The sequence below is a fragment of the Agelaius tricolor genome, unplaced genomic scaffold, assembly GCF_023055355.1.
Source record: "Agelaius tricolor isolate 1412-34295 unplaced genomic scaffold, bAgeTri1.0.p SCAF_5, whole genome shotgun sequence".
In the NCBI taxonomy this organism is placed as follows: domain Eukaryota; kingdom Metazoa; phylum Chordata; class Aves; order Passeriformes; family Icteridae; genus Agelaius; species Agelaius tricolor.
Window position 1 is genome coordinate 10,534,727 of NW_027269265.1, and position 27,495 is coordinate 10,562,221.

The 27,495-nt window shown below is 47.2% G+C and overlaps 1 protein-coding gene across 1 annotated transcript; it reads left to right on the forward strand.

Moving 5' to 3' along the window:
* The first annotated feature begins 630 nt into the window (after window positions 1–630).
* Window positions 631–27,148, forward strand: LOC139589745 (exocyst complex component 3-like protein 2). Its single transcript, XM_071426388.1, has 12 exons — window positions 631–1,079; window positions 2,410–3,004; window positions 4,659–4,764; window positions 8,342–8,416; window positions 10,598–10,698; window positions 11,691–11,783; window positions 13,082–13,214; window positions 14,160–14,270; window positions 16,030–16,185; window positions 19,172–19,293; window positions 20,777–20,962; window positions 22,912–27,148. Exons 1-11 carry the CDS (start codon window positions 794–796, stop codon window positions 20,955–20,957), a joined length of 1,959 nt encoding a protein of 652 aa, XP_071282489.1. The 5' UTR covers window positions 631–793; the 3' UTR covers window positions 20,958–20,962; window positions 22,912–27,148.
* Window positions 27,149–27,495: the final 347 nt, after the last annotated feature.

Here is a 27,495-nt window from a genome sequence, read left to right on the forward strand (position 1 = left end):
ATATTGGCTGGTGAACAAATCCATATGTGTGCATACATGTATGGACACACACACACACACATATTCTGGATCACTGCAATGTTATGCCATTTATATCCATGTGTGTGTTTATAAATTTAAAATAATACATAATAGTGTACATAGTTGCTGGCATATTGCACATTCCAGAAGGCTGAGGTTGCTCTTATCTCCTCTAAATGGTGTTATTAGAACATGGAAACCAACACCCATTCTCTGGGCCTTTACATCCCTGGTGGCTCACACTAGGCTTACTGGGAGGTGAGGGAAAACTTGGCTCCAAACCCAGATGTGATCTCCCTGCCAAAGGAAAACTCAGGTGCAGCCTGGGCATGCAGGGTGGGTGGAAAAGGATGTGTGCTTCATAAAAGTTGTTACTAATCAACTCCCTTAAACTGATAGGATTGTCACCAAGATAACTGGCAGTGCAGGGATATTTTAATCGATTAGAAAATGCCAAAAATCCCCCTGGCTTTCCCCCAGTGGTTGTGGTTAGATTATGTATGAGGTTTTTGACATTATTTACCCAGAAGAGGGAAGGATTACATAAGAGGCTGGAAGCCTATAAAAGTGTCCTCACTTGGCACAGACAGGAACCAGGTTAGACTTTTTCAAAGGCAGCTGAAGCCTGTAGCGGTGCAGAAAAAAAGAAGAAGAAGAAGAGAGAACTTCTCTGGGAGATAGACACTAAGATTACTTTGCATAGAACTATTTCTCATGTTTTCTTCTGGTAGTATTCCCAGCTGGACAGAGAGCACCTGAGTCTGCTTGGATCATGCAGAAGAGAAAGCATTCCTGGGCAGCCTTTGTGGGAGGAGGCAACAAGAAGGGAGAGAAAATGGCTGGGGAAAATGCAAGAATACTGCCCAAGGCCACACATGAGGAGAGAAAGAAGCAGGAGGCAAAAAGGAAAGGGAAATTGAAAACCTTGGCAGGCAAATTGCTGAAGACTGTGGTTGGTGGGAAGGAAACAGTGGAGAAGGCTGGTGCTGAGGATGTGGCAGGGAATTTGCTGAAGAGGCCAAGCAGTAGGAAAGGAGAGGAGAGAGGGACGCCTGCAGGTAACCTTGAAGTTATCTCTGGGTCCAGGCCTGGATCTTCTCTGCCCCTCCCATCCCACAGGCTCTTGTTTTTCATCAGCTTCTGGATTAGGTGCTTTCCACTCTCCTCCTCTCCATCCTTCACCTGAATTCTTGTCCCTTCTGACACTTGCTACTCTGGGCAGTTCTGTACTTCACTTTTTATTTGCTTCACAAATGTTTCTCTTTACTGTTCTTATTTTTATCTCTGCAAATACTCCTGATGTGTCTTGTGAGAAAGATGATGTATGTGTGACTGACACCCCAGCCATGTGACTGTGCTGTTCCTCCACAGATGGGAGGGGGAGGTGGGCTGCACACAGGCTGGTTGTGCCAATTAAATATTTCCCTTGTGTTGTATCTATCGAGGCAGGATGGGTGCAGCTTGTAGGCCCCTCCTGAATAACTTGCCAATTGCTTTGCTGAACATTCTTGCATCAACCCTTCTCCATTTCATGTCATGTTCCTCCCTCCAGTCCTGTTTGATTTAATTCTTACTTCACATTTGAGACATTTCCATAGAGGAAAGCAAGGAAGGATATAGGCAAAACATAGTGGAAGCTCATACTCCTTTCATTCTTCACTCTACATCCAAAGTTGTATCCTGAATTATTTAAGTCCCGCTGCTTCTGCTTTACTTAACTTTCCCTACATTCTCATCAAGTTCGATTTGTCCTCTGGGCTCTGCTCCAGATACCTTTGGCAAACCTTAACCCTTCATTGCTCAACCTTGTAATCTGTAAAACACACAGAAAAAGCCCTGCAGCTCTGTGCATCTGTTGTGACAGTACATTTAACTCTTGTTGGTTGACTGGATGTGCTAGGTAAGATATATTGGAAACAAGCAGCACTGAAATCTTCCTTCCAGGGGAGCTTTCAGCACTTTGGTCCTGCCAGGGTTTCTGTGGAGGAGGCAGAGAATTCCTTCCAGGCTTGGCTTTCAGCTGTTGGCTTGTTCAGATGTCCTTTCTTTAATGTTTTTCTTCTGGACAGAAGGTACATTTCTTATGGAAAGATTGTATTTAATGAACCTTCATTGCTCACATGAGGAGGTCTCTGGAATGATGGCAGAAAGCTGCAGACTTCTTCAGGCTTGGTTAACCTGGAGGAGAAAGGATGAAAGAAATTTAGAAACAAAAGGTGCTTGGCCTGAGGAAACTGAGAGGTGATAGTGCTAGACCTTAAGTGGGCTGATCTTGAGTAGATCCTGAGGAATTCTGGAATCTAGATATAAACTAGATACTTCATAACTTGGATATTCAAGTGATGGTCCTATAGACCTATAGCAAGTTGTGTTCTTATTCTGTTGCAGAGGAAACCATCTGCAGATTCATTGAGCAAGGAAAATTTTTGGAAGCTTGTGATCAAATTTATAATCTGGAGCATTCTGGAAATGATGGTATGGGAAAGTCTGAATCACTTTATGCACTGCTGGCTGAACGAATGTGGACTGTGGTGGGAGAAGCACTCAGTGGAAGTGACAGGATGCTCCTGGAGCCGTTGCAGTCAGTGGGGGAATCACTGAAATGGGAGAAGCAGAAGGAAGCAGAGCAGCTTGGCAATGGCCTAGAGACAGATTCTGTTTCCACCTGGAGCCCAAACTTCTGGAGAAAAGATCTGGAGGAAAAGCTAATGCAGTACATGACAGCCCAGATTGCCCCGTTTGCTTCCTCTACTAACACAGATGAGGCTGCACTAAAGCAGCACCTGAGTCACCTGGAAGGGACGTTTCTCCCCAGCCTGGAGCACAGCAGTGATGTCTTCAGGGAAGCAGGACTGCTCGTCACCTATGCCCGCTGCTGTCATGCCTCCTTGTGTTCTCACCTTGCCACACTTACTGACAGCAACAGCTTCAGCTTCAGCCAGAGCCTTCTAATTTATGGATGGATCATTAAAATGTACAACAGGTATGTCTGAAGGGCTTTTTTTCCTGCATTTTTTTATAGCTCGATTTTTGTTTCTGAGAACAGTCACTGCTTCCTGATAACACAGTGATGATCAGGACTCTTGCTGAGTTTAGGTTTGTCCACTGTCTCTTTTATCTTCTGTGCTCTCAGAACCAGAGCCTTTTTTCATTGCAGTACTGCCTCTTTCTAAATCCTTAATACCAGATTCAGGGGTTTACCAGAGGTGGGCAGGTATTTTTCTGCTGGACTGCTGTTGGAAATGCACAGTTTTCTGCTTTATTAAACAATTTCTTTCCTCGCATCAAGCCTTTTTTAACAAGGTCCCTAATACTCTAATTACCCCAGAGTAATTTTCCCTGGCCTTTATGTCAGCATGGTGCTCTATGGATTTCTCTTGTTCTGCCCTTGGTTCTCCCACTGCTTTATCTGGCTTGTAGTTTTCCCAGTTGTTTCTGTATTTCCTTCATTAGTGCTCAGATCACAGGAAAAACGCATAACAGATCATTAAATTCCTGCCCAAGTCTGGGGAAACAGATATGGCTTTCCCTCTGAAGAGTGGCACATCTGGGGCCCTTTGGCCCAATGTGAATTCAAAGCCTATGGGTGTCATCAAAGCCTGAAATTTTCTTGTGATTTCTTTTTTCATGGTGGATGAGGTGTTTGATTCCCTGTGTCTGTGTTTAATTGCTACTCAGCAGCTCCAATCTTCTTATGCCTAATAGTTCTCAGCTTTTTGGATTATTTGATTGCTTTCATCCAAGCCCACAGCTTCTCTGGTCCTTGTATTAATTACACTTATAAACTCTTGATTAGCTCATTAGCAGTTCATCAGGTGGTCTCTTCCCCCAGCCAGCTCCTGAAGGAGGGAAGCTGTGTGGTGGGTACACACTGGCTATCATCAAGTACATGTTGGATGTGGGCAGGAGGCATCTCTTTTACTGCTTTTTTTAAAAATGGTAAAACTTTGGAGTAATGGATTTATTAAATACTGAAAAATTTATTAAAGTGGAGGTGAAAAATAATGTAATTTAATTATATAAAGAAAAGTTGAATATAGGAAAAAATGTGTTATATAAATGCAGAATCCCTTCAAGAAAAAAACCCCAAACAAATAAGACAGTGACTCAATTAGTCAGGTGGTAGTAAAAAAAAATAGAAATGAGAAGAACAGAGATGCCAGATTTCAGCATTTGATTTTTCCTCTCTCTAAATACAATTACAACCTCTGTGAAAGCTCATGCATAGATGCAGTTGTCTTGGTATATAGTTGCTTCTTATTCCATTCAGAAAGAGTAGGTGACACTTGCAAAGTGAGCATCCATGCAAGTGTGCTTGGGAGACTCTCCCAAGCTTAAGAAGGAATTGAGCAGCAGCAGTGAGGGAAGGGGAGAGGGGAACAACAAGCAAAACCCTTAACTTGGGCAGCAAATGTAGGAAGAAGGAAAAGAAACAGCACAAAAGAAAAGCTGGCAAAATACCATTGTGAAGATCATCTACTGTGCTGTGGCTGCCCAAGCTTGGCAAACGCTGCTGGGTTCTTGCAGGGCAGCCTGTTAGCTTGGTGAGAGGCTGTGGTGCCAGGCAGGCGATGCCGTGCGCCCGCGGGAAGCTCGGGGAGCTGCCCCTCTGGCTGAGCTCTTGTTTCTGTACACAGAGGCAGCCAGGCCTGTGAGAGACCCGGGCACAGCCTTTCCCTTGGTGCACAGTGCCTCGTGTGGATCCTTTTGAAGACTGAGGAAAAGTTACTTGCAATTGCAAGGGTAAGAACTCCGTTTTACCCCCATCTGCCGGTTTTATGCCCGTGGTGATAAATTAAGGGGTGCCCATGTTAAACAGCCAGCCCTGCTCAGGCATGTGTGGGTCCCAAGGTCTCCATCTTGACCGAGTTTCATTGCAGAGCCCAGGTGTGAAGATCCATGATTGCCTGCTGCCAAAGGGAGGCTGCCTTGTCCTTGTTCCTTAGCAAGGAAATGCTTGGGACATTTGCAAATCTCTCTTCATCCCATTTCTGTATATTCTGAGAGCTGCAATCTGCTCTGCTCAGAAGCCCTTTTATCTGGAAGAAAGGGAGACCAGGGGTGAAACCCACTTCCTTATTGAAGGCCATTTCAAAATGTTATTCATCTTCTCTCCAGCTGTTAATGATCCCATCGTGTGCAAAGCTGGGGTTTTTTTACAGCCCCTTTGCCTCAGCTGTGCAGGATATTGAGGCTGCTCAGTTTGCCTCTGTGTGGACCCCTCACAGTCCTCTCCAGCCTGTTGGACTGACACTGCTGGTGTTAGAGCAAAGATTATTTCCAGAGCTCAGCGCAAGAAAATGTGCAGCTGGTGCCCACCCAGCAGCCCTCCACAGAGAATCCTGTCTTGTGATCCCACAGGTGACCCCAGCCCTGAGGCTGCAGCATCCCTTTCTTTTCTCAGCAAAGTTCCCTCTTTGAAGAATTCTGTTGAGACATGTGGAATACAAATGAAGCAGGGAAGATGTGTTGTGGCAATGGGGAGTTCCAGAGGAAACCACGTTATTTGGAAAACTCAGCAGGGCCTCTTTTATTCAGCTAAAGCTGAAACGCAACAGCAGGAGTTACCACACTCAGCTCTCCTGCTTTCCATTTCCACCAGCCCCTGGGGAGCAGAGGAGGGGAAATTCCACAGCAAACTGCTGAATCATCCCTGGGAAAGTACTCTAAATTGCACAGATTTTCCTCAAGAATTATTCCCTGAAGAACAAGAAGGTAGTCACAAACATGCAAGTAGAAGTGCCAGCTGGTGACAATATGCTTAAAGCCTACTGCTTTCAGTGTTTAAGTATCTTTATGGGCTGTTTTTAATCATTACATTACCCTGGGGAAGACCATGTGTTCTCAAGCTCTCTTTTAGCATTTGTTTCAATGAAGGAAGTGACTTAACTCAGGGTAGTGCCACTGAGGTTATCCTAGAGCAAGTCCCTGAGTCATTGACAAGCCCTCAAAGATGCTGAGTAACAGTGATGGGAAATTTAACTTTTTTTTTTTAGTTCCCTCTAATGAAATAGCTGAAGAATGCTTTTGCTTAAATGTGGGCTTTCTGTTTTCCTGATACACCATGTGCTAAGCAGGCTCACCTCAATCTGGTTATGAGCTTTTGTGCCATGCTGCCCTGAGTTTTCATGCCACCTTGGATCCTGAAGCATCCCAGCTCTATGTGGTGCTGAGTTGTACAGAAAGACAGAGCTGGAAGTGCTGGACAGTGCAGCACAGCATTGCCCCAGCTCACTTCAAACCTGGCCAGCTTGGGAACAGCTCCAGATTCAAGCTAATGAGCTTAAGTGGTCATAAGCTGACTCCATATGGAAAAATTATGGATGTCTCTTCAGCTCAGTGGCACAGCTTATAAAACCTGCTTTATCCCTCTATTTCTGCTTTTAGGGTAATTCAGCCCTTCATTATGCTAATATACAGGCAGTTGTTATTGAACAAATATCCTGCTGTTATCTCTTAACAATTGTCATATGTTATTGTGCCTAAATCACATGGTGTGTACTTTGCCACTTCAATGGATGACTAAAATTTCAGAATGAGAAATCCTGACCAGAATAAGCTGTGGTCTGCTTTGCTTGGGAATACCTGGCTTATCATTGGGTGTGGCAGCCTGATACCTGTGCAAACTAAAAGCACTTTAAACAGAAATGAGTGCTGAGAACTGGGAGCACATCTGAAGGTGCTGAACCCCAGAGGCCATGTGGGGTTCAGAATCACTTTGAAACTCTAGTGTGGGGAACTTGGTCAGCTCTGCATGCAGGCAGCACTCCTGTCAATCTGGACACACCTGGGGCAGGGGAGCTTTGTGCCTTTGAGGTTACAAAGCTGGTGAACTGAAAATGCTGTTGCCATCAATTGGGTTGCCAGTCTGTCACCTCTGCCCTTGCTGTACTGGGGAATTTGACAAGGGTGCAAGGCAGACCTTCAAGCATGGGGCCAGGGCTCATTCTCATGCTCATTCACACTGACCTGCAAAGGATCACTTGGCTCTGTGTCTACTCCCCACCATCCCTCTATTTTTTCAAATGGACAGAAGGAGGACTGAGAAGTTCGTGTTCTGCAGTCAGCACAGGTGTACTGACCATCCATGGATATGAAGCCTTGTAAGATTTTGGTCAGACAGGAGGAAACAAGAGGTAAACAGGGCCTGTTTATTACAGTAGGAGTTTTGATCCCCTCCACACTGGAGCTTTGGTGCCTGATGTGCTGGTATCACTACAAGAGCTACAGACAAGCAGGCTGTTTCTAATGCAGACACATAATCTGATCCAAAACAACTAAGTGCTGTCCTCAACAAGTTATTAACTGCCTTGCAGTTCCTCACTAAGCCATGCTTTGTCCCATTGTGGGGGGCAGGCTTGAAGTGTTTGTGCAGCTCAGCAGGGATGTGCTATCTCAGCACATAGTGTTCACACATTTGCTCACAGTCAGGTGATGGCACTTGTGAGGAAAGAAATTTTTCTGGGTTGTTTACAACTGCTTGTTTGTCTTTGATTAACACTTTTCAGTGAATATGGGAGAGCAGTTGTTTGGAATATACTTTCGATGAAATTCTTCAGCTGACAGCCACAAATTTCCTAATTCATCAGGCAGAAAAGAACAAAGACCAAAATGGGAGACCAGACTTTATATTCCTTGGAGGAAGATTCAGAAATGAAAGAATAAATAAGCAAGCCAAACTTTTGAGTTTAAAGCTTCTATAAAGGTCAGATCATGTTTTAAGCAACAAGCCCTTTCTCTGCAGTGCTAGTTTTGTTTTTACAGCCATTCAAACTAGCACAAGCCAGCCAAGTCTTGGGAAATTTCCCATCGTGCAGCCTCATGGGGCCCATCTCACCATGACAGTAGCTCTAAACACTAAGCCTGCTCCTCTTTGCACTCACAAGTCCCTGGCTCAAGGAAGGGAATGGTTTTAATTAATGCTGGCTGGTTTCTCTGGATGCTGGTTGGAGAGAGGAAGGGTGGAAAATCTCAGCTACAGTAGCTGGCAGCATGGAGATGTCTCTAAGCGTTGTTTTGCTGTGTGGGCGCCTTCATTTGAGCTAAGCTAACTAGGGAAGACTGTAGATAACCCAAGCTGACACTGGGATGAAAGAAAGCTGCAAATCGTTTAAACTCAAACAAACAATGTAGAACAAAACAGAAAAATGTTATTAGGTCAGCTGGAAAATAGCCAGGCTTTGGGTTAAAAGAGACAGCCAAAAAAAATGGAGGCAGAAATTCATCTACTCCAAATGGATAATGAGAGGCTGGGAAACCTAACACAGTATGAATGCCATTGTATCTTAACTGAACTTTTTAATTTCCTTTTATCATTTAGAAGGAAGTGAGGAAAGCACTGAAAGAAGCCTTTGATATTGGGAAACCCCCTTGGGCAGATGCTGCAGTCATTGAGGTAAACTGGGGGGAACTGAAAAGCTCCCAGTCTTTGGGGCAGCCTTGTTTTTGCACACAAGCATGTGGGTATTTGGCAAGACCCAGTTTTGCATGTCTCAGTCTAAGCTCAGTGTGTTAAAAGCCTGCAAGCTGGCTGCCATACTTAAGCTGTGTCTGTTTGCTCCCAAACCTGTTTTTGCCCTGGACATACATAAAGAAAAAATACCTCCTTACTAAACTAAGGATCAGCCTGAGCTGATTCAAGCTGAAGCTGCATTTTCATACATGCTCCTGGATCTTTATGTAACCTTTGAAAGTGGTGGTGTGTGTTACCCAGCCTGCACAGTGTGAGCTCTGCAGAGCACTTTTATAAAAGCAGGGAGAGCTGCTGAGCCATGGCAGGGCCCCTTGGCTGGCAGTGCAAACTGCAGGCAGGCTGCTCCTGCTCATCCCTGCTGGGACTGCTGCCCTGGCAGGTCAGGCAGTGCAGGGGGGCTGCAGAGCACAGCACAGGGCTCCAAGGGCACTGCAGGAGCACACCTGAGGAGCACACATAAAATAAGCCACCCCAAAGTGTCAGAAAACCTGCTGACACACTGCAGGAGCACACCCTGCTGACTTGTGAGCAGCAGTACTGTGGGCAGAGGGGGTGTGGATCACGACCTGCAGAAGGATTAAGTAAATCCTGGAGTTTATATGTGGGTTTAAGTGATGCTGGAGATCAGGGGCATGGCTGTGGGTTCTCATGACTGTATCTTTATTCTCTGCTTCCACCACCCCAGTGGCAGCCCTGTTTCAGGCCATGAGAGAGGGAAGTAGCTCCATGGTCCTTTGGGGTGGCAGACAACCTCAAGCACTGGAAACACTGCAGATCAGCAGCAGCTGGTTTTTGTTTCAGCTGGCAAGCACTGGCTTTTCTGGCCCATCTCAGACCCAGGCACCAAATGCAGAGCTCATATCAGGGGCTGTTTCCTCCTTGCCTTGCCCTGTACCTGCTGGAGCCATGGAGCAGTGATGTGCCCAGTGATGTACCTGTGCTAGGGGGATGTTTAGCTATCAAGATGTTTTTTTTCCTGCTCCTGGCTCACAGTGGAAAGTTTTCTAACAAGAACTAGGACAAAGCATGGTTTGAATCCCGTAGTCCTCATATTTGTAACATCTGGCCATGCTTCAGCATGACTGGATTCACTCTGTTGTGTATGCAACTGACAGGTTTGAATGCTCTGGGGTGGGTGATGGAAAAGCCTGGATTAATAGGAAAGCCTTATGAAATTACCACCTCCTCAATTTTCTCAGGCTGACACTTAAACTTCAGATAGAAAATGATCAAGGTGTCATGGAAACTTATCATCTGTGGTTTTCTGACACTTTGGGGTGGCTTATTTTATCCAGCCCCTTTGGGTGAGCTTTTGCATCTGTTATGAGCAGTGGAAAAACCCATTCATGATGTGAGTCACCCTTTGTCTCTGGCTGACGAGCACTGTGAGGGCACAGCATATGGGTCCATCTGTCTCCTTTTATCCATCTGGCTCTCCTCCCCTTGCAAGCTTTTGTTCCCACAGAACAACTAATGGGCAGCATTAAGTTGCCACCTGCTCAAGCCTGCCCGATGTGGGGTGAATTTTGAGCTGCCTGGCACAGCCCACCTCCTGCAGACACCTGGGCCACCCAGCTGGGCTCAGTGGGGTGTGCTGTGGGGTTTAACACACAGAGCGGGGTCAGGTGGGAGGGGTGGTGGCTGGGAAGGTGACACCTGCCCTCTGCAGGCATGCCATGCAGAGACCATGGCAGAGGTGCAGGGCACACAGACACATCTGCATAACCTTCTTTTTAGTGGCTGCATCCAAATTTATCTGTGAGGGTGAGTCAGGTAGAAGCACAGATGCTCCTGCAGATGGCAGGTGTGTGTATGAGCTGAGCTGCCAGGCTGGATGTGGCCAGCAAAGAACATCTGCAGGGACAGGCTTTTACCCAAGCTGACCACAACAAAACCAGTGGTAGCAAAGGTGTAGGGTTAGGCATTACAATAAGGCTGATAAAAAATGCATTTATTTCCATGAGGACTCTCAAAACTGAGGCAGAAGTTGGTTCCTAGGGCAGAGGGATTTGCTGCAGGGTGAGCAGTGGGATGTTTTCCTGTTCACTGCATAGGGAACAAATGACTTTGGCCAGTTCTCCTCTCACACATTGAAATCCACAGATAATAACAGAGAAGACAGAGGCTGCCAGGCGAGTCAGCGAGAGCCTGGGTGAGAAGGTGGAAGCTGAGTGCCTGGAGGAGTGCCTGAGGTTCCTGGAGAGGTAGGAAGGATGCTGTTTTCCTCCTTGGTATCATTCTTATGCTCAAAAGAAAGAGATCTTGATGAAGCAGCTGGTGATGCTGTGTTCAGCTGGATCTTGATGGCTGTTTCCCATGAAGCTGTTACTGGAGAGACAGCACTTCACTGCTGTTTGTGTGCTCAGTATTTGTTGTTGGACTAAAGCTGAGGGAACAAAGTGCATCTGGAGTAGCTGGGACAGGACAAAGCCTTTGGGGGAGATCTGGAGAGGCTCAGACCTTAAACACACCTGGGAAGAGGGGCAGCCAAGTGTCCAGTGCTCAGGCCTGGCCCTTCCTGACCTGGCTGTGCATCCCAGGCACAGTGCTTTCTGCTGGCTCTGTGGCAGGGTGGGGAGCTCTGCTCTGTCCTAGTTCTCATAGCAGAATGAATGTCTTCTCATCTGGCCTCTCACCACTTCCTCTGGCTCCCTTCATCTGCTTTCTGTTCTTGGGTATTTCTCTCCCCCTGTATCCCCTGCAGCAGAAAATGCCAGGACTCCTGGTTTAGGTAGTATTTCAGATGGAGATTTGATTTAAGATCCTTGGCCCTCCCCATGACGAGAGGAGAGAAATTCCTATAAAATGGGGTTGTGCAGAAGCCCTTTGTGAGACTGACAAAGCAGTTCAGAGACCTTGTGGGTTATTCATACACACTGAGACTTTGTTCTGCAGCTTTATCAGCAAAGCCTGAGCTGCTTCCCAGAAGGAAATGTTGCAAATCAACCTCTCAACCTCCTGGTCCCTGGCAAAGGTACCCAGGCAGCTCCAGGGCTCTCCCTTCTGTTTTTGTGTTTGTCTTCCCCATCAGCTGGGTAGGACAGAGACTTTGTCTCTGTTGTAGATCCCACTTGGGGGACTGAAAATGTGAGATGAAAAGACAAATAATCACACAGTATTTCCTCAGTGTGCTGTTGATGTTAGATGTGTTGTGGAGCACAACAGATTAAAGGTACTTCTTCCTGTTTTAATTTAGCTATGAAGATGAAGTAAGAAGTTTTATCCAGCTTGACGGCTGCTCACAGATCTACAGCAGCTTACGAATCCTGGAGAGTTGCTGCCTTCTCAGGTTAGAGAACAGGGCCTCATGACATGGGGAGCAAAACGAGTTTTCTGCTGGTCTGATCTCCTTCTGACTCTGGTATGAGGCTAACCTTGCCTCCAGCTGGGTATGGACATCCAACCCTGTGCACACCAGCCTTTAAACATGAAGGAAGCCAGCTGCTGTCAGCAACACTCCTGCAGAGCTGCCCTGGCTGCCCAGCAAGAGGGAGGCTGAGATGGGGGCTGTGGCTGTGGCCAGGGTTACAGGGCTGTACTGCCACTTTCTGCCTGCTCCCAGGCCCTGCAGGTGCAGGGGTTGCAGCCATCTCCCCCTTCCTGCACTGAGCAGGAGGCAGCAGTGCTGTGTCATGTGTGGGGACACTATCCTGGCTAACCCCACGGTGGGTTGTGATATCCTTCCTTTCCCTGGCCTGATTGTCCTCCAGGAGGAAAGCTGCATAAAGGTTATGCTGAGATGTGTGTGCTACTGCACTTGGTAGGTGCAATCCTAAGTGCCTTGCTGAATGAAACCCCAAGGAACATGCCAGGCTCTCCCTGGGGTTGCTAGGAAGGAGGGAAGCAGTAAAGCACAGAAGGGTGGGGGAGGATGTTTGCACCTACAAGCTAATTTCAGAAGCACTTGCAGCAGCGGAGAAAACAAGGTTGCTTCTCTTCTTCCTGTGTAAAGTTATCCAGGGATCTCTGGAGTCAGCAAAATGCCAAAATCCAACATATGCACAGTGATTACTTGACATCAGAGCCTTGTGTTGAGCCTAGGTAACTGCTTTGTTTGTTGTATTTGCATGTTGCTGATGCTGGATCCTAGACTGAATACTTATGAGTCTCTTTTATGTAATCCTTCACAGCTTTACTGAGAATGAAGTTGTGCACTGAGCCTTTCCAGAACGTAGGATGTCTGGTTTCAAGCTGGTGATAATTTTAACCAGGATTTGCTGACTGGAAGACTGTTCTGATGGAAGATAATTGTTTGTCTTGTATTTGTAGATTGTCAAAGGCACATGGGATGCTCACCCAGACTCTGTTTGTCAAGGATGTTTCATGCTTGCTCATTTTTGAAAATACTAGAATTTTTATTGACCTGATCTCACTAGTGATGGGTACAAGTGGCATTTGCACGTTGCGCCCTTGTGTCAGTGTCTTAATGAGCACACAAATTCAGATCACTGAGCTAGCTTTGGACCTGAGCATGTGTCCATTCAATGACCCAGGCAGCTGTGTTGGTTACAGTAGAAAGAGCTTTGATCTGAGAGAATAGCATGATTTGATCTGATCAATACTTTCCATATTTATTTTTTTAAACAGAACTGTCTGGCATAAGCTAACGTACATTTGCAGTGTCAGCACTGAGCAGAATGGTAAGGTGAATGGATTCCTACACAGGATGGAAGATGACATTATGGAGCATTTTCTGCAGACCATCACTTCTAAAGTCAAGGTATGGAAGACCCATTTTAATTCTGACTATTTACAGACCATATGGCTGGCGTGCACTTCCCTCTCATGTCCTGATTTGGAAAAGGTGAAGCCATAGTTTGGCCTTCAAGCCTGGTATTCTCCTCTGCCTTGTCAGAATCTGTATGTGGACAGCTTCACATTTTCCAGTTTTGGGACCCCAGTTTCACTGTTTGTAGTGTTTGCTGTTGTGCTGCCCAGAGCCCAAAAAGCTGAATTTCATCTGGTAACCATTAATTCCCAGCAGCTGGGCATCTTCCCAGGACAGTGATAACTCACAGAGCCCAGGGCTTTGTTGGGCAATCAGGATGTAGAGAAGGCTGACCAGAAATGTGTCCCTCCCTTGAGATAAAGTCCCCTCCCTTCACACTTTCTATTATCAGTCTGTTAGCTCAGGCACTGTTCAGCCTTGTGTCTGGAAAACACAGAATTCCAGGCTCCTGACAGTGTGTGATCCTGTGCATTTCCCTGGGAAGCTCCCCTGAGCATCTCCAGCCTCATTGCACAGGCTCCCTCGGGCACGCTGGAGGCAGCAAAAGGAAAATGACAGGAGAGACTCTGGCTACACCGCACAGTTTTGGTCTCAGAGCTCATTGCCAGCCTGTCCCATGGGCCCACACATCTGTGTGGGAACTGGGGATGATCCTGACAGAGCACCAGCAACCCTGGGTGGGGGACAGGAGGCCAAGGGCCCAGGTTTTCAGTCTTCCAGGTTTGGGCTTAAGAACTTAGTACATCCTTCCTGAGTTGGAATTGTTTCTTTCTTTCATGTTTTGATTTTCTTTGAAATAAAAACACAGGATGCTGCAGTTGGTGGGGAAGTCTGTTTCCAAGAGCAGAAAGAGCAAAGACACAATAATCTGTGTCTGTTGTTTGTTTGGTGTCTCTACATGTTCACCCTTTGACTCTGTCTCTTTCTTTTCCTCAGGGAACACTGAAGGACCACTTCAAAAAGTGTGACAGTGGTTTTGACCACATCCTTGAATCCTTAAAGCAAAACTTTTTGACCTTTGGGAAGAAAAAAACAGATATATATGAGGTAAGAAATAAGTAAGAAAGTGAGAACAATATGTTACTCAGGAAATCATCCTACAAGAAAGATGGAGAGGGATTTTTTCCAAGGGCATGTAGTAAAAGGACAAGGGGGAATGGAACTAAAAGAGAATAGGTTTAGATTAGATTTTAGGAGGAAGTTCTTTGCTGTGGGAGTGTGGAGGTGCTGGCAGAAGTTGCCCAGAGAAGCTGAGGATGCCCCATTTCTGGAAGTGTTGAAGGCCGTGTTGGATGGAGTCCTGAACAACCTGTTCTGGTGGAAGGTGTCCCTGCCCATGGCAGGGGATTTTGAACTAGATTATCTTTAAGGTATCTTCCAACCCAAACCATTCTGCTTTGTGAAATCACTAAAACTAGTAATTGAACCTTTGGATGGCATAGTACTAGAAAATTAATCTAAACTGCAGTTTTCTCTGTTGTCAAATGGGCTTTTAAGTATCTGGTGGTCTCAGTCCAGTACCTCTATCCACCAGGGTTGGGTAGTGACAGCTGGAACCTTCCTGTAATTTCAGCAGAAAAACCAACAAGTGAAGAAATGTGGAAACTGAATGTACCTCCCAAATACAGAGGGGAATCTTGGGTTCCCTCCTCTCCTACCATTGCCCCAGTATCATAATATTGGAAATTTTCTCAGCTTCTAATGTGTTTCAACCTTATTTGTAAGGACTATTGATCCCTTTGATGTAGAGTGGCTACAGAGGGGTGAAAAGTCCAAATTCTTAAAGGGCACAGTGTCTCATGCAGAGTAATTGGCAAACAACCTCACAAAGTACCCAAGTTTTTTCACCTTTACAGTGGCCTAAACAACTTTTATAGGATCTTACAGCACCCTTGAGTCTATCTCTTCAGCAATGAGGTTGGTACCTGGGGAATCCTCTCTTTTGTGCAGGCTGGATTTGCTGCTGCTACATGTGCCATGTGTCCTCCTAAGCATGGGACTCCCAGGTCTGCAGTCTCTTTGTCAGTGATGATTTTAATTAACATTTTGCAATATGGAAAAAGTAATGGAAGAGAAAAAAGTAGGATCTATTCTGCTGTTGTTCAAAGCCTGTCACTGGACATTATGTCACATTAGTGCTGGGGCAAGCAGCAGCTCAGTGGTGAAACTCTGTGCCAGAGCTCTCTGTCTCTTGCTTTGTCTGTTTTGGACAGAGCTGGGGATTTCCTGTACCTTTGGACTGCAGCCTAACCCTGCTCTGATTTCAATTGCTAACAAAATGTGGTTTCTGTGCAGCAACCCCCAGCAGAAACACTCCCTGTCCCTGTCAGGCACTGCATGGCCTCTGCTCTGGGGTTCCTCAGCTGGTACTGGGAGCTAAGAAGGGGTTGCCCAGGTGACTTCTCTGTGCCCAGCCACAACTGTGTGCCCAAGGGCCCTGTGTCAGGTGTAGATGCTCGAGGGAGGCTGCATCTGGCTTTGTCTGCAGCCCAAGCTCTCCCCAGGTGATAATTTGTTAGCCAAGCCAAGTGTTGCTGCAGCTCTGGAGTGTGAGTGACCTCTGGCTCAGCTAACTGGTCCCATTGCTTTTGATTTGATGTCTCCACACTTGCCATCAAGCTTTGTGATCCACATGCAGCTTGGAGATAGTTCAAGTGTTGGATCAAGCATTTTAAATGAATATTTAAGCAAAGAAATGGGCCAGCCATCTGCATGGGCAGAATATCTGCCTTCTACCCTGGTACAGGTGTGGCTGAGCCTTGCTCAGTGCAGGGAAGTTAATCTGGGTATCTTTGCTCTGGAACAGGCCCTGGTCAAGGCTGTCATTGCCATCATTATTACAGAATACATGCAGGCCCTCCTGACCACTCCCAGGAAAACATCTGCTATGCAGAGGAGGAGGATTGTCAACAAGATAGAAGAAGATCATAGGATGATGCAAACCATCTTTAAAGAGTGCTTAGTAAGTCTTTGATATGGTTACAGTTTTGCTCTTTGTCATCAAGAACAATACCAGCAGAGGAAGAGACTCTGAAGACTGCAAAAAAGCTTAAGAATTTTTACCACAGGGGTATCAAGCTTCACTGAAATGACATTCAGATATGCTGACAGCTCTTCTGATCTGTCAGAAGCTGTTAGCTCATGGTTTTGAAATGTATGACTGGAAGATGCAAGTTTTGCACTGCTGCCACTGACACAAGAATGAGGTGTGCTTCTCTGAGCTGCTGAGACAGCTCCAAAGCTGCCAGCTCCCCCCATCAGGCCTCTGGTACCTGGCATGGGGTGGCAGTGCTTACCCTGGAGCCTCTGGAGTGATGAAGCAAACAGGCTGCTCCACACCTCCACCTGCTCTGTGCATTGCCCTGTAAGGCTGCTCCTCCCTGGGCATGGGGTGTGCACTGCCACCCCTCCATCCAGCCTCCTCCCTCCCCACAGGCCCTTCCCAGCCCCTCAGAGCTGGGATGATGGCTGCCTCAGCCTTTTCCCTGTGCTCTGGCATTTCCTCATGGCAAAAACATGCTGATGCTGTTGTGGTTGCTGATGGCTGTGGGAAGGAACGAGTCTTCCTGCAGGGCTAAACACCTCACACCATTAGGAGGTGAAGGCACATTGCAGAATATTGGGTGTAAAAACAGAGCCACACCTCTGAAGAAAACTTGTGCAGAAGTGCTGGTTCTGATTTGCAGAAACAGCTTCAGAAGCTTTAGAAAGTCTCACCTCATAATCTGGTGTAATTGGCAGTGCTGCACACAGCATCTGTGGGTGCCACCAGGCTGTCACATGAGTCCCTGGGTTACCCAAGGGCCAGGACTGCCCTGGCAGCAGTGTCCCCTCCTTCAGCTGGTGCAGTTGGAGAATCACTGCCATGCAATGTCCCTGGCATGGCTCATTAGCAGATGCAGGCTGAGAGTGCCCAGGCATGGTGCTCCACAAGGGGCTGGGCTGAGCAGCACAGCAGTGGTTGCAAAGTCAGTCTGGTAACAGGACTCAGATGTGACAGCATATAAACCCCCTTGGCTGCACTGGTTTTAATGATTTCACAAATGCTGAGTCATTCTCACAACTTGTCTATTTAAGTGCTAGGGACTGAAAATCTATTTTCTCACAGATGAGTCCCTGCAAGCCATATGTCAGCAATCCTTACCTTGTCCAATGAATAAAATTAAATAGAAATGATCGTCTGTAGGCTTCTCTAAAATCCTCTCAGACCCATTATAATTAATGCATTAGATTCATGGCAGAAAGCTGGGAGCTGCCAGTGCTTTTAGCTGAAGACCCACCTCTCTTGGAGTGATCGATCACAGATGAATAAATGCTTTCAGCAGTTGAGACATGGGGAATAGCAGGAAGGATCTCTAATCTTAACTTTGAAGTTTACCAGAATTGCTGTGCTCAGCATCAGCTTTGGATGTAACGTGCATGGAACAGTGCAAAGGAAATAGAGTAAATCTAATTATCTGTTAAAACCCTACAGCTTGGGTGAAAAAGAGCTGCATCTGGTTAGAACGTTTTTCCCAGTGTCCTCAGTGTGTGCACTTTCTGACTTGATGTGAGAGCACTGAAAGCCTTGGAGGTGAAATGCACAGGAGATTTGCAGGGGACAGCCTGCTCCTCAGTCATGAGGCTCACGGTTCTGCATGCCAAATATCAACTCTGCTGCAGACTGAATTTATCATGCAGTTGTTGCACAGGCTGCACCTGCTCCCTGCCCTGCTCTGCCCTCTCTCTGGGCTCTTCCTTTCCCTCTGCTCTCAAAACACATTAGGAAATACCTTGCTTCTCTCCTAAGAGCAGTACGTGTCAAAGGCACTTAAACACTGCTGACAAAGCACCTCTTTTTTTTTCCTTTAGACTGCAGGCTGTTTACCTCTGACCTTGCCTGCCTATGCAGTGCTTAACTAAATCTGACGCCTTCAAATTAATTAGCATTTTGTAATAGTGAGCTTGCCAAGTATGAAGCTGTACAGTACCAGTGCCTCAGGAGCTGAGTACAGCTTGTGCACTGAGCAGAGCTAGACATGCTGTGTGCCTGCACTGCAGGGAGAGAGGGGGAAGGCTGTCTTCAAATATTATTATTATTTTTAATTTATGTTCATTGCAGAGGAGCTGCATGGAGAATGTGACCAGCTGTTTCTAATGCCCCCTGCAGATCAGGGGAACCTGGGCTTCTCCTGCCCCAGTTTGGCAGCCTGTTCTCCAGGTTTGCTTTGTCACAGTCTCTGTTGACGTGGTGGCATCAATAATTCAGGGAAGCAATTAAATTGCATTACTGCACTGATGAAAAATGTGAGCAAGACCTGAAGCTCTCTTCCTGGTGGTTCATCTGCATTCTGTTTCTCCAGCTCTGCTAAAAATGCTGTATGTTTTTTGATGAGACTTTTTTCTCCTGCATGCTCCAGATTAGAGGGAGATCATTGTGTGCAACACCTACCAACCATGTCATGTTTTCTACACTGTCCAGCCCTGTTTCCCACTTTTTTCTATTAGAGGATCTGTGTTCTCTCATCCTCTCCCTAAGGTTGCTTTTCTGTCCCTGGGCTTGCTTTATGGGGGCAGAAATGCCAGCAGGTTTGGCCAACAAGGCTTGTTTTCACACAGATCAAGCACAGGGCTGTGCTTACCTCCAGAGGCAAACCACATCCCACGAGGTGAAATGGCCCTGAAAGGAAAGGCAGTTTAGGGACAAATGAGATACATTTGCCAGCTTTGCCAAAGGAAGTGCAGGAGGGGGTTCTGCACTGCTGAAGAAGCCACCCTGGAAGCAGTCTGTGGCTACTCCCCAGGTCCTTTTCTGTTATCCTGGGGTAAAATCAGATTTCTATACATGCACAGACACTCCTGCAAAGCTCCTAACCCACACAGAGAGATCCCCAGTCTGACATGAGTCCAGCTCTTAATGTGCTGTGCTGTTTCTCCTGCCCTGAACACAACATTGCTTTTCTCCCCAGGGTCCTGCAGCTGGTTCTCTGAAGGATCCCATAAAAGCAATTTTAGAGCTTGTTCAAACTTCTGATCCTGAAGGGATGAAGATAGCACTTCTGCCCATTCTAAAAGAATTTCCTGACCTCAGGTAATGTCTTTGATTGCTTTGACTTGTGTATTTTCTTACATGGTTACTTGAAACCAGAAGACCTACAGCAATATTAGTCCTGTGATACTTTTGCAGTGTGTTGGGCCAGGCACAGTGACCCTTTGAATGTACTCAGTGGTGTCTGGTTTATATCCTTGTCAGACATGAACTGCTGAAGTTGAGATGTCCTCCTGTAAAGGTGGAGGATGGATGAAATTGCTGTCAACAAAGCAGAAATGCTGTGGAAAAGTACTACCTTAATGCAGAATTTACAGGAACATATGTGTCAAATGTAGGTTTCAAGAACATCCTTAATTTGGGCATTTCATAACTTCCAAACACTTGGCTTTTGGCTTCAACACTTCACCACACCTTATATAACTATTTTCAGAAGTTTCTAGGTGTATTCAGCAGGAATATACACTTGTATTTCTTACAGAAAATTTAACAGAATTGAAACACAGGTTTTACTAGGAAGGAGAGATCTTGGATAACTGCATTTTTCCCAAAGGCTGTGGTTTACTGCATCTATGTTTGGTTCTGATGTGCTGTGCCTGTGTTTTTCCTACTAAACATGATTGCAGTGTAAAACTCTCTGTCACAGGATGCTCTGAAGGCCAAAAGTGTGAATACCTTCAAATGTGGGGCAGACAATTTGTGGCAGATAATTACTTCAGTGCTTATTCAACATGACAATCATCATATAAACCTGCAGCAAGGGAAGTCTCTAGACTTTTCTAGGAAGGACTGCTATAGGCAAAGAAAAAAAAAATAAAAAGAAAGACAAAGAGATTATGTTATGCTTCATCTGGTTTCTTACTTCTTTTTTACTTTACTACTTTTGAAGATGCTGTTGAGCTAAAAAGCTGCTTATCTGATACAGCATAGCAATGATATATATATATATGTATATACATAGTATAGGAAGTGGGCATAGAAAGTTCTGAGAGGACCCAGATCTCAGAGGAGGTCATCCTGGCGTGAGTGGATGCACTGTTGCTGACTAAAACAGATTTCTCTGTTTCAAACTGTTTGGCTCGCATAAGTTTGCCTTATATCCAATACAGTATTTCCCTGCTGAGGGGAACAGTGCTCTGTAGAACACAAATCCTGTAACCTTCCAGATGAACAAGAATTGGCTCCATTTGAAGGGAGAAAAGATATAAAAAATGCCTCCAAATGGTCAAATGTAGAGTTATCTGAATCCTATTATGATAGATACAGGTCTTTTTCTAGGAATAACCTAAACTGAACATTTTCAATACTTCAAAGGGATGCTGTGGGCTCTGGGCTTGGGACCCATGAGCTAAGCCCTGTCCCACACAGCTCTTGGGATACGGCCTCCCTGTTAGATAGCCAGAGGGTGTCAAAAAGCAGCTTCCAATCTTTGGTCTGGTCCAGCAAAACTCAGGGATAGGAAACAAATGTTTGGGTTTTTTTTTCTTGGTTCATTCACTTACTGTCCTCTTGTCCTTTTGGAAAGGAAGGAACATCTGAGTGCAGTGCTGGACATCAAAGATTCGCTCAGCCGAGAAGACAGAGCTGCTCTCTTGAAGGCATTTCATGATAATTGCAGGGAATCGGAAACAGAAGCAAATTTGCTTTTTGCAGATATAGAAGTAAAACCTAGAAAATGTGGACTCTGTGGCTGCCTCTGCTGTTAGCAAAGGTGGGTGTGTGTGAGTGTGTTTGTGTGTAAGGTGTACCTGCCCAGGCACACTTCTTACAGGGAGGTGGAGCTGTAGCCTCACCTCCCCAGGGCCCTCATTGCTCCATGCACTGGCTCTACTTCCCTTTCTCTCCTGCAGGCTTCCACACCCTGCAGGATCGTGTTGGAGGCAGTGCAGGGTGCTGAATTCTTAGATGAGTGATTCAGGTTACAGCAGGGACAAAGGAGAAGACAGGGCTGGCTCTTCCTCCCCATCTTTCACTCCTGTCTGTGTGTCCCTGCAGCAAGGTCTCTCTGCAGCATCCCCTCCCTCCCAGCTCTTACCCTCAGCCTGGGCACAGTCTCCCTGGCAGGTGCTGTTGCCTCCTAGCAGGACAAGCCAAGGAGGAGCCTCTCTGTGATCCTCCTGCTTCTCTGGTGCCAAGGGGAGGGATATGTGAGCCCCACCACTGCCCCCTCCATGACAGCTACATTAATTAAACCAGGCTTGGCCCCATTTAGCTGAGTGTGCTGTGCTGTGAGAGCCAGAGGCAAGTGTACCCACTGTGTACTGGCAGAAGCAGCAGCTGATGGCAGAAGGGAGGAGGGTTAAAAACAGAGGGATGACTGGCACTGCAAAGAGTTAAATCCAATGGTGAGAATTGCCAAGACTCATTTGGGGTACTTGCAGTCACCTTTCAGTCTCCCAAGAGAATCCTTCATAATCACAAATGGGTGGGGTTTTTTTTTTTTTTTTCTTTTTTTGTTTGTTTTTTTTTTTTTTTTTTTTTTTTGTGAGGGGAAGGGGGCCAAGTTGCAGCAGATTTCAAAGTTAAGCAGTTCCTCATGGATTTAAAATACTGCTTAGTGGAGAACATGCAGCTATTTTCTTTACTTTAAATAATTGATAACTTCTTGCTAGTCCAAAGTTATCCAGCTCCAGCTCAGAGGTAGAGAATTTTGCTTTATGTTGGCCAGGTCAGAGCCCTCAGCTATCAGAAATTATCCTGCTCAGTCAATAACTACAGATTGTCAGCAGTTACCTTCTGTTGCATAAGCTGACTAGACTGAGGTTGAGAAGCACAGTCCCTTTCCTCCTCCCCTCTCAGGTGTCACTATTTATTTATAGTTACCCATGTTAGCAGATCAGGGATGAGGTATGCAGGACTCTGCCCTCCAGGCACAGGCAGACAGCAGGCTGCCCTGGTAACAGGGAGAGAAAGCAATTAGAGAAACAATTAATAAGCAAAAAAGCTTCCCCTCCTAATGAAAACTGATTCTGATATAATAAACTGGCTGTCAGGCACCCATGTTTATACTCTGCTTTAAAGAAATTACCCATAGTGTCACTTTTGCTTTAGTAAAGGTATCAAGGAACAAGTTTTTAAAGCCTTGTAAGTCCCTGAATCTCCTGTTTGCTGAAAGTCCTTGGGTAAATAGGCTCCCAAATCCCAGCTGACCCAGCTGACTCTGCAGTGTGGTGGACACACATGCCTAGCACAGTTTGGTGGCCTCACCCCAGTCCAGGGATATCAGTAAAGGTGAAATCAGTTATGGGATGTGCCTCTCCTTCTTCCTTCCATGCCAGCCCTGTGATTTTGCTGCTATGCTCTGGGGTGTGACCTGTAGGCTCTTTGAGAACCAGCTGCTTCCTCCTAGCCAGAAACACATTTCTCCCTCCTGTATATGGAGGTGGCAGGACTTTGGAAAAGCACCGGTTTTGGTTGTTTCATGTTAGCACGAAATGTCCTTCCAGAAGAGGAGTGAGAAGGTTTGGCTGGGGAAAGCAGGCAGCAGTGGGGGTGCTGCCCATGGATTGCTTAGCCCAGGAAGTGAGGATTTCAGCAGATAAGTGTGGATACAGCTTCATGCAAGAGTGTGCACAGGAGGGATGGTTCTGCTGTTTGACTCGTGCACATGTTCTGACGAGTGCTATTTAATTACCCAGCTTTTTTCTTGCCTTCCCTCAGGCCTGCTGGGAGAAACATGAGGCCTTGCTCTGCTGTGCCGGTGTCTGCAAACACAGCTCCTTGAAAGCTTCACATGCAGCTGGATGCATGGAGAAGCCTGTCAGCCATGGAAGACAAAATTTCTGCACTTTTGCAGGAAAACCATGAGGTTCAAATCCCAATCTTATATGTAAAGTCCAGGAGGAAGAGGAATGGGATATGGTTGAAAGACATTTCTTCAAGATTTCCTAGAGACTGCCATTCAGCTGAGTCCTGGTGGTTATTCCCAGGATGTGGCAAGTGTGGAGGAGGGTTTCCCCTCACTGAATTCCTCTCTGTTTCCACCCCTTGTTCCATGAAATCTCCAATGGAACCAGGGACTGCTGCACCACATGCTGTCCCAGCATTGCAACCTCCTGATGGATCCAAGGCCTCTGTTAGGGAATATTGCCTGGCTGATTGTGCTGGCAATGCCTGCAGGTCTGGGCACCTCAGTTTACCCCCCAAAGCCTGACCTGCACCAGGAGGGTGCAGAGAGAGCTGCCTCTTCCCTCCCTCATGAAGGCTGTGACCTGCTTTGGGGGCAGCCTGCCATGGTGAGGTGTGGGATGGGGAGCTCTTCCTGTGTGAGTTTTACAGCTGGCTCAGGAGCATAGTCTTGCATTAATTTTTATACTTCCGTTACTGGAAATTTCCTCTTGGAGACAGAGGAGAAAAGCTCATGGGAAGCAGGCTGTTTGTCCCAGCCTCTGGGCAAGGTCTCTGCTAGTTTTCAGATGTAAATAGGCAGTTCTGAAGGAAAAACACTGATTTTTCTTCCTGGTTATCTATGGACTGGTCACAGACCCCAAGTGGGATGTGCTTCAAGGCCCTCCTTTGCCACTGTGTGAATATAGGCCATTACTGCTCCTCTTTGAGACCATAACCAAGCAAAAAACTCTACCTCAGATGTGCCAGTGCTTTTCTGAGCAGCCATCCCCCCTCGAGTCTGCCACCCTTGCAAGGAGAAGGAAAATTTGAGCATAACCTGTCATTGTGTGTAGCAGGGGACATGTCATGCCCTGGTACCCTGAGAAGTGCAGACCCAGCTGGGTGCTGCCATATTCTGCAGTGCTGTGCCATCACCCCAGGGACACAGGTGCCCCATCCCAGAGCCCTCAGTGCAGATGGGGTCCTGGAAATGAACCAGGGCAGGTTTGTAATTGTCATTAGCTTTGTTCCTGGTGCAGTGCTGAGTGTGGGGTGAGTGTCAGAGGAGAAGGAAGAAACAGGTTACTCCATCTCCAGGGAGTACTCTGTGTGCTTTCAGGGCACCAGGAGACCTTGGCTCTGTTACACTTCATCCCTCATGTCACTGAAGGGCAGTGAGAGCATCCCATGGCCTGCCTGCCCTTCCTGACTGCCTGGCTGCTCAAAAGGCCAGTGCTGGTGTCTCTAACATTTCATAGCTGTCCATTGTGGCTGCAGTGAGAGCTCCCCTTGGGATGTGGGAAGGCTGGGGAATCTGGGGGAGCTGCAGCCTGGCTGGGTGGGCATGGGTTGGGCTGCAGGGCTGGATAAGCACCTGCCTTCTGAAGGCTGTCAGCCCTGCCAGGCACTGTGGGCCAGTCACCCTCCCCTCCTGCTGAACTGCACATTTTTTCAGGGAAGGGATGTCAGACCTGGATGACAGACCCTATTGTGATGGCAGGGTCAGGGTCAGCCTCTGCCAATGGGAATTTCAACCAACAAGCCTTCCAGAGAAAATAAATAAAACTCTCTCTGACATTTCCATCACTGTTGGGCTAAAAATAATCCTTCAGCATGTGGACAGCTCTGGCCATGCACATGTCGATGTCGATGTGTGTCTGTGCTGTTTGACATCTGCAGCCACACAAGGGTGTGTTCTGCTTGGAATCAGCAGCTGGGAGCCCTGAGGGGCACCAGGCTTGCCATTGCTGTGTGCAGATCAATGAGGTTTTGTGGCAGCAAGTTTTTGCACCATGTGTGAAAACATCCACTCATTGAGAGACCAAATAAAGACTTGAGTTTGTCCATGAGGTTTAATGAAGTTTTTCAGAGCCAGAGGGCCCAGGGGTGTTGGCTGGGGATGATGGGGAAAGGCAGGCTGGTGTGGAGGAAGATGGTGTGGGAGGGATGTCCTTGGGTACCCACAAGTCACCTGTGGAGAGCAGATGGTGTGTGGGGAGGCTCCCTGGAGGGGAGGTGGTGGCAAGGGGATGCTGGGTCACTCCCTAGGACTGTCTGAGGTGATCAGGGAGGGGAGGAGAGGCTGCAGGGAAGGAGGATGAGAGATTTGCCTTGTTTGATGGAATGGATGAGGGATTTTAACCCACTTGATTGTGTGACCTGAACTTCCCAAGTGATCCAGCCTCCTCCTTTCTAGCTTTCACCCTAAGCTGGGGTTAAAGCGCTTGTGTGGGATTTGTGCCACTCTCTGAAGAGGGCTGGGAAGCAGGGTCACACTCAGGATTCTCCTGTAGGATTATCTTGTGGCCTTGGGATGTGGGCAGGGACAGCCCTGCCATTGCTGCCTGCCTGCCAGCACCACCATGGAGCTGTGCTATGCATCTCCCACTTGGCCTTTCTTCCAGTGACTCCACCTCTGTGAGCAGGGTAGTATCACTCAGAGGCTCCCTGCACAAAGTCTCTCTCCCACTCCCTTTTCATTTAAGGTTTCACTGGGATCCCCTTGGCACAAGGGCTGTACCACTGCCATGCTCACCCATCACCCAGACACAGCAAGCTTGGGATGTGGGCAGGAAGGAGTGACAAGCTGCTCTGGCTCTTTTGGAAGCTGTGCTCCATCACCTCTCCAGCCCTGCTCTGGGCAGAAGGGCTCTGTGATGAGCAATGATTTGTCACCTGAGTGCCCCAAGCTGCTGGGGGCCAGGGCTTGCCTGGCTGCTTTGAAGTGTTGCTACAGAGCCTCACCAGTATTCCCCTCATTTGAGCTGCCATTTCTGAGGGTCACCTTCAGGCTTGATGCTGAGGACAGTGGAAAGCAGATGCTAATTATGCTGCAAGGTCTGAGGAAAGACCTGACATTTGCTGAGGTGCTGCCTGTTCTTCCCTGGTTTGTTTAGTGGCTTTGCCAAGGATGTGACAGGGAATGGAGGGCTTGATAGCGAAAACCACAGGTAACACTCTGGGGCATGCTGAGCTCTGTTGGATATCAAATGTGCATGAGGAGAATCAATCTCTAAAACTGTGAGGCCTTAGAGAAGGCAAACCTTCTGATTGCAAAATTATATAGTAAATTGTGTTTTATTCCTGTTCCTCCCAAAAGGAGCCTGTCAATGATGGGAAACTCATACACTAATCCCAATATTAATCAAAATAACTTGCACCCACCTTTGAGGCTTTCCTCTCCAGTGCCCAGCTGGGAGTGATGCCTGGTCCACAGGTGGGGAAAGGGGTGTGTGTGTGACAGGCAACATGGCAAAAGCCACCACAGGCTATTCCCCCCAGCACATCACTAAAGGTTGATTTTAAGGCTGAAATGCCTGCCTTTACTGTAGCACCCCACGGTCCCTGGAGAAAAGACGAGCAGGAGGCGAGTGCTGAGGTCTCTGACTCTGTAGAATGGAAGGGCTGGGCTGGATTCCCCAGTTTCCCCCGGCGGCTCTGGGAACACCCGGGCTGGGAAGGGTACACTCCTGGTGCCATCTAGTGGCACTGGGACACGGAAAGGGGCCGTGGCTCTCATGTTTATTTGCCTTATTATTATGGGGCATTACAGGGAAATATTCCTACATGATGTATCATTTGTGTGGGCTGTGAGGGGCCCCTTAGCAGAGTGTGAGACTTGCAGGACAACAAAACACTGGGAGCTCAACTCTGCTGTAAAGTAGGATGCACAGAGCACTTAGATGTGTCTGCCCGCCAGATAACCAGCAGGTTTATGGGAAGATTGTGAAAGACAGTGATGAGCAGGATAGGTGGGATGTGTCCTGTGCTTTACAGAAAGAGCTGGAGCTTGTGAGTGTGGAGAGGAGAGGTTGAGAGGCAGTGCTGCAGAGCCAGGACCCAAGAACCTGATTTCTTCTCACTCCACAGCAGCTGGGCTTCCTGCTGCAGTAAAGGGCTTTAGGATAAGGTTTAACTGGCTTAATCTGACCTAAGGCCATATGGGCACCTGAAGATGGGTTTCTGCCCTCACCCCTGGGTGACTCCCCACCACCTCATCATATGGCTCCACTGACAGCAAATTAGCAGCCAAAAGAAATAATCTTGCATGGGTTTGCCTTTCCTGTTTGCTTTTCAGGAGCCCTGGTTCCATCTCTCTGAGCTCCAGCTGCCAGCTTCACACCTTCTAACTCTCCTGTCTCCTGCTGCTATCCTGGTTTTCAGCCTGGTCCCAGCTGCCATCCCCGAGCTGCCCCTTTCTCCAGGGGCTGTGGTTGCCTGTGCTGTCCAGCTTGGCTCACACAGCCTGTGTGGGACCATTGCCTATTGCCCCAATGGGCTGTTCTAAAAGTGGTGCCAGTCTGCCAGCAGTTTAAAAAAATGGACTGAGTTTAAAGCAGCTGTTGGGAAAACCCCTGTGTTTCAGGGCTGGGACAAAGTACTTGCAACAGCAGACTGTCTGGAGCTGTTTGTTAT

Excerpts from the sequence above, each read along its gene's own strand:
- LOC139589745 (XM_071426388.1), top strand. The coding sequence starts at position 794 with ATGCAGAAGAGAAAGCATTCCTGGGCAGCCTTTGTGGGAGGAGGCAAC. Across the intron at positions 8,417-10,597 it reads CAGATGCTGCAGTCATTGAG|ATAATAACAGAGAAGACAGA; the intron begins GTAAACTGGGGG and ends TGAAATCCACAG. Across the intron at positions 16,186-19,171 it reads CCATCTTTAAAGAGTGCTTA|GGTCCTGCAGCTGGTTCTCT; the intron begins GTAAGTCTTTGA and ends TTTTCTCCCCAG.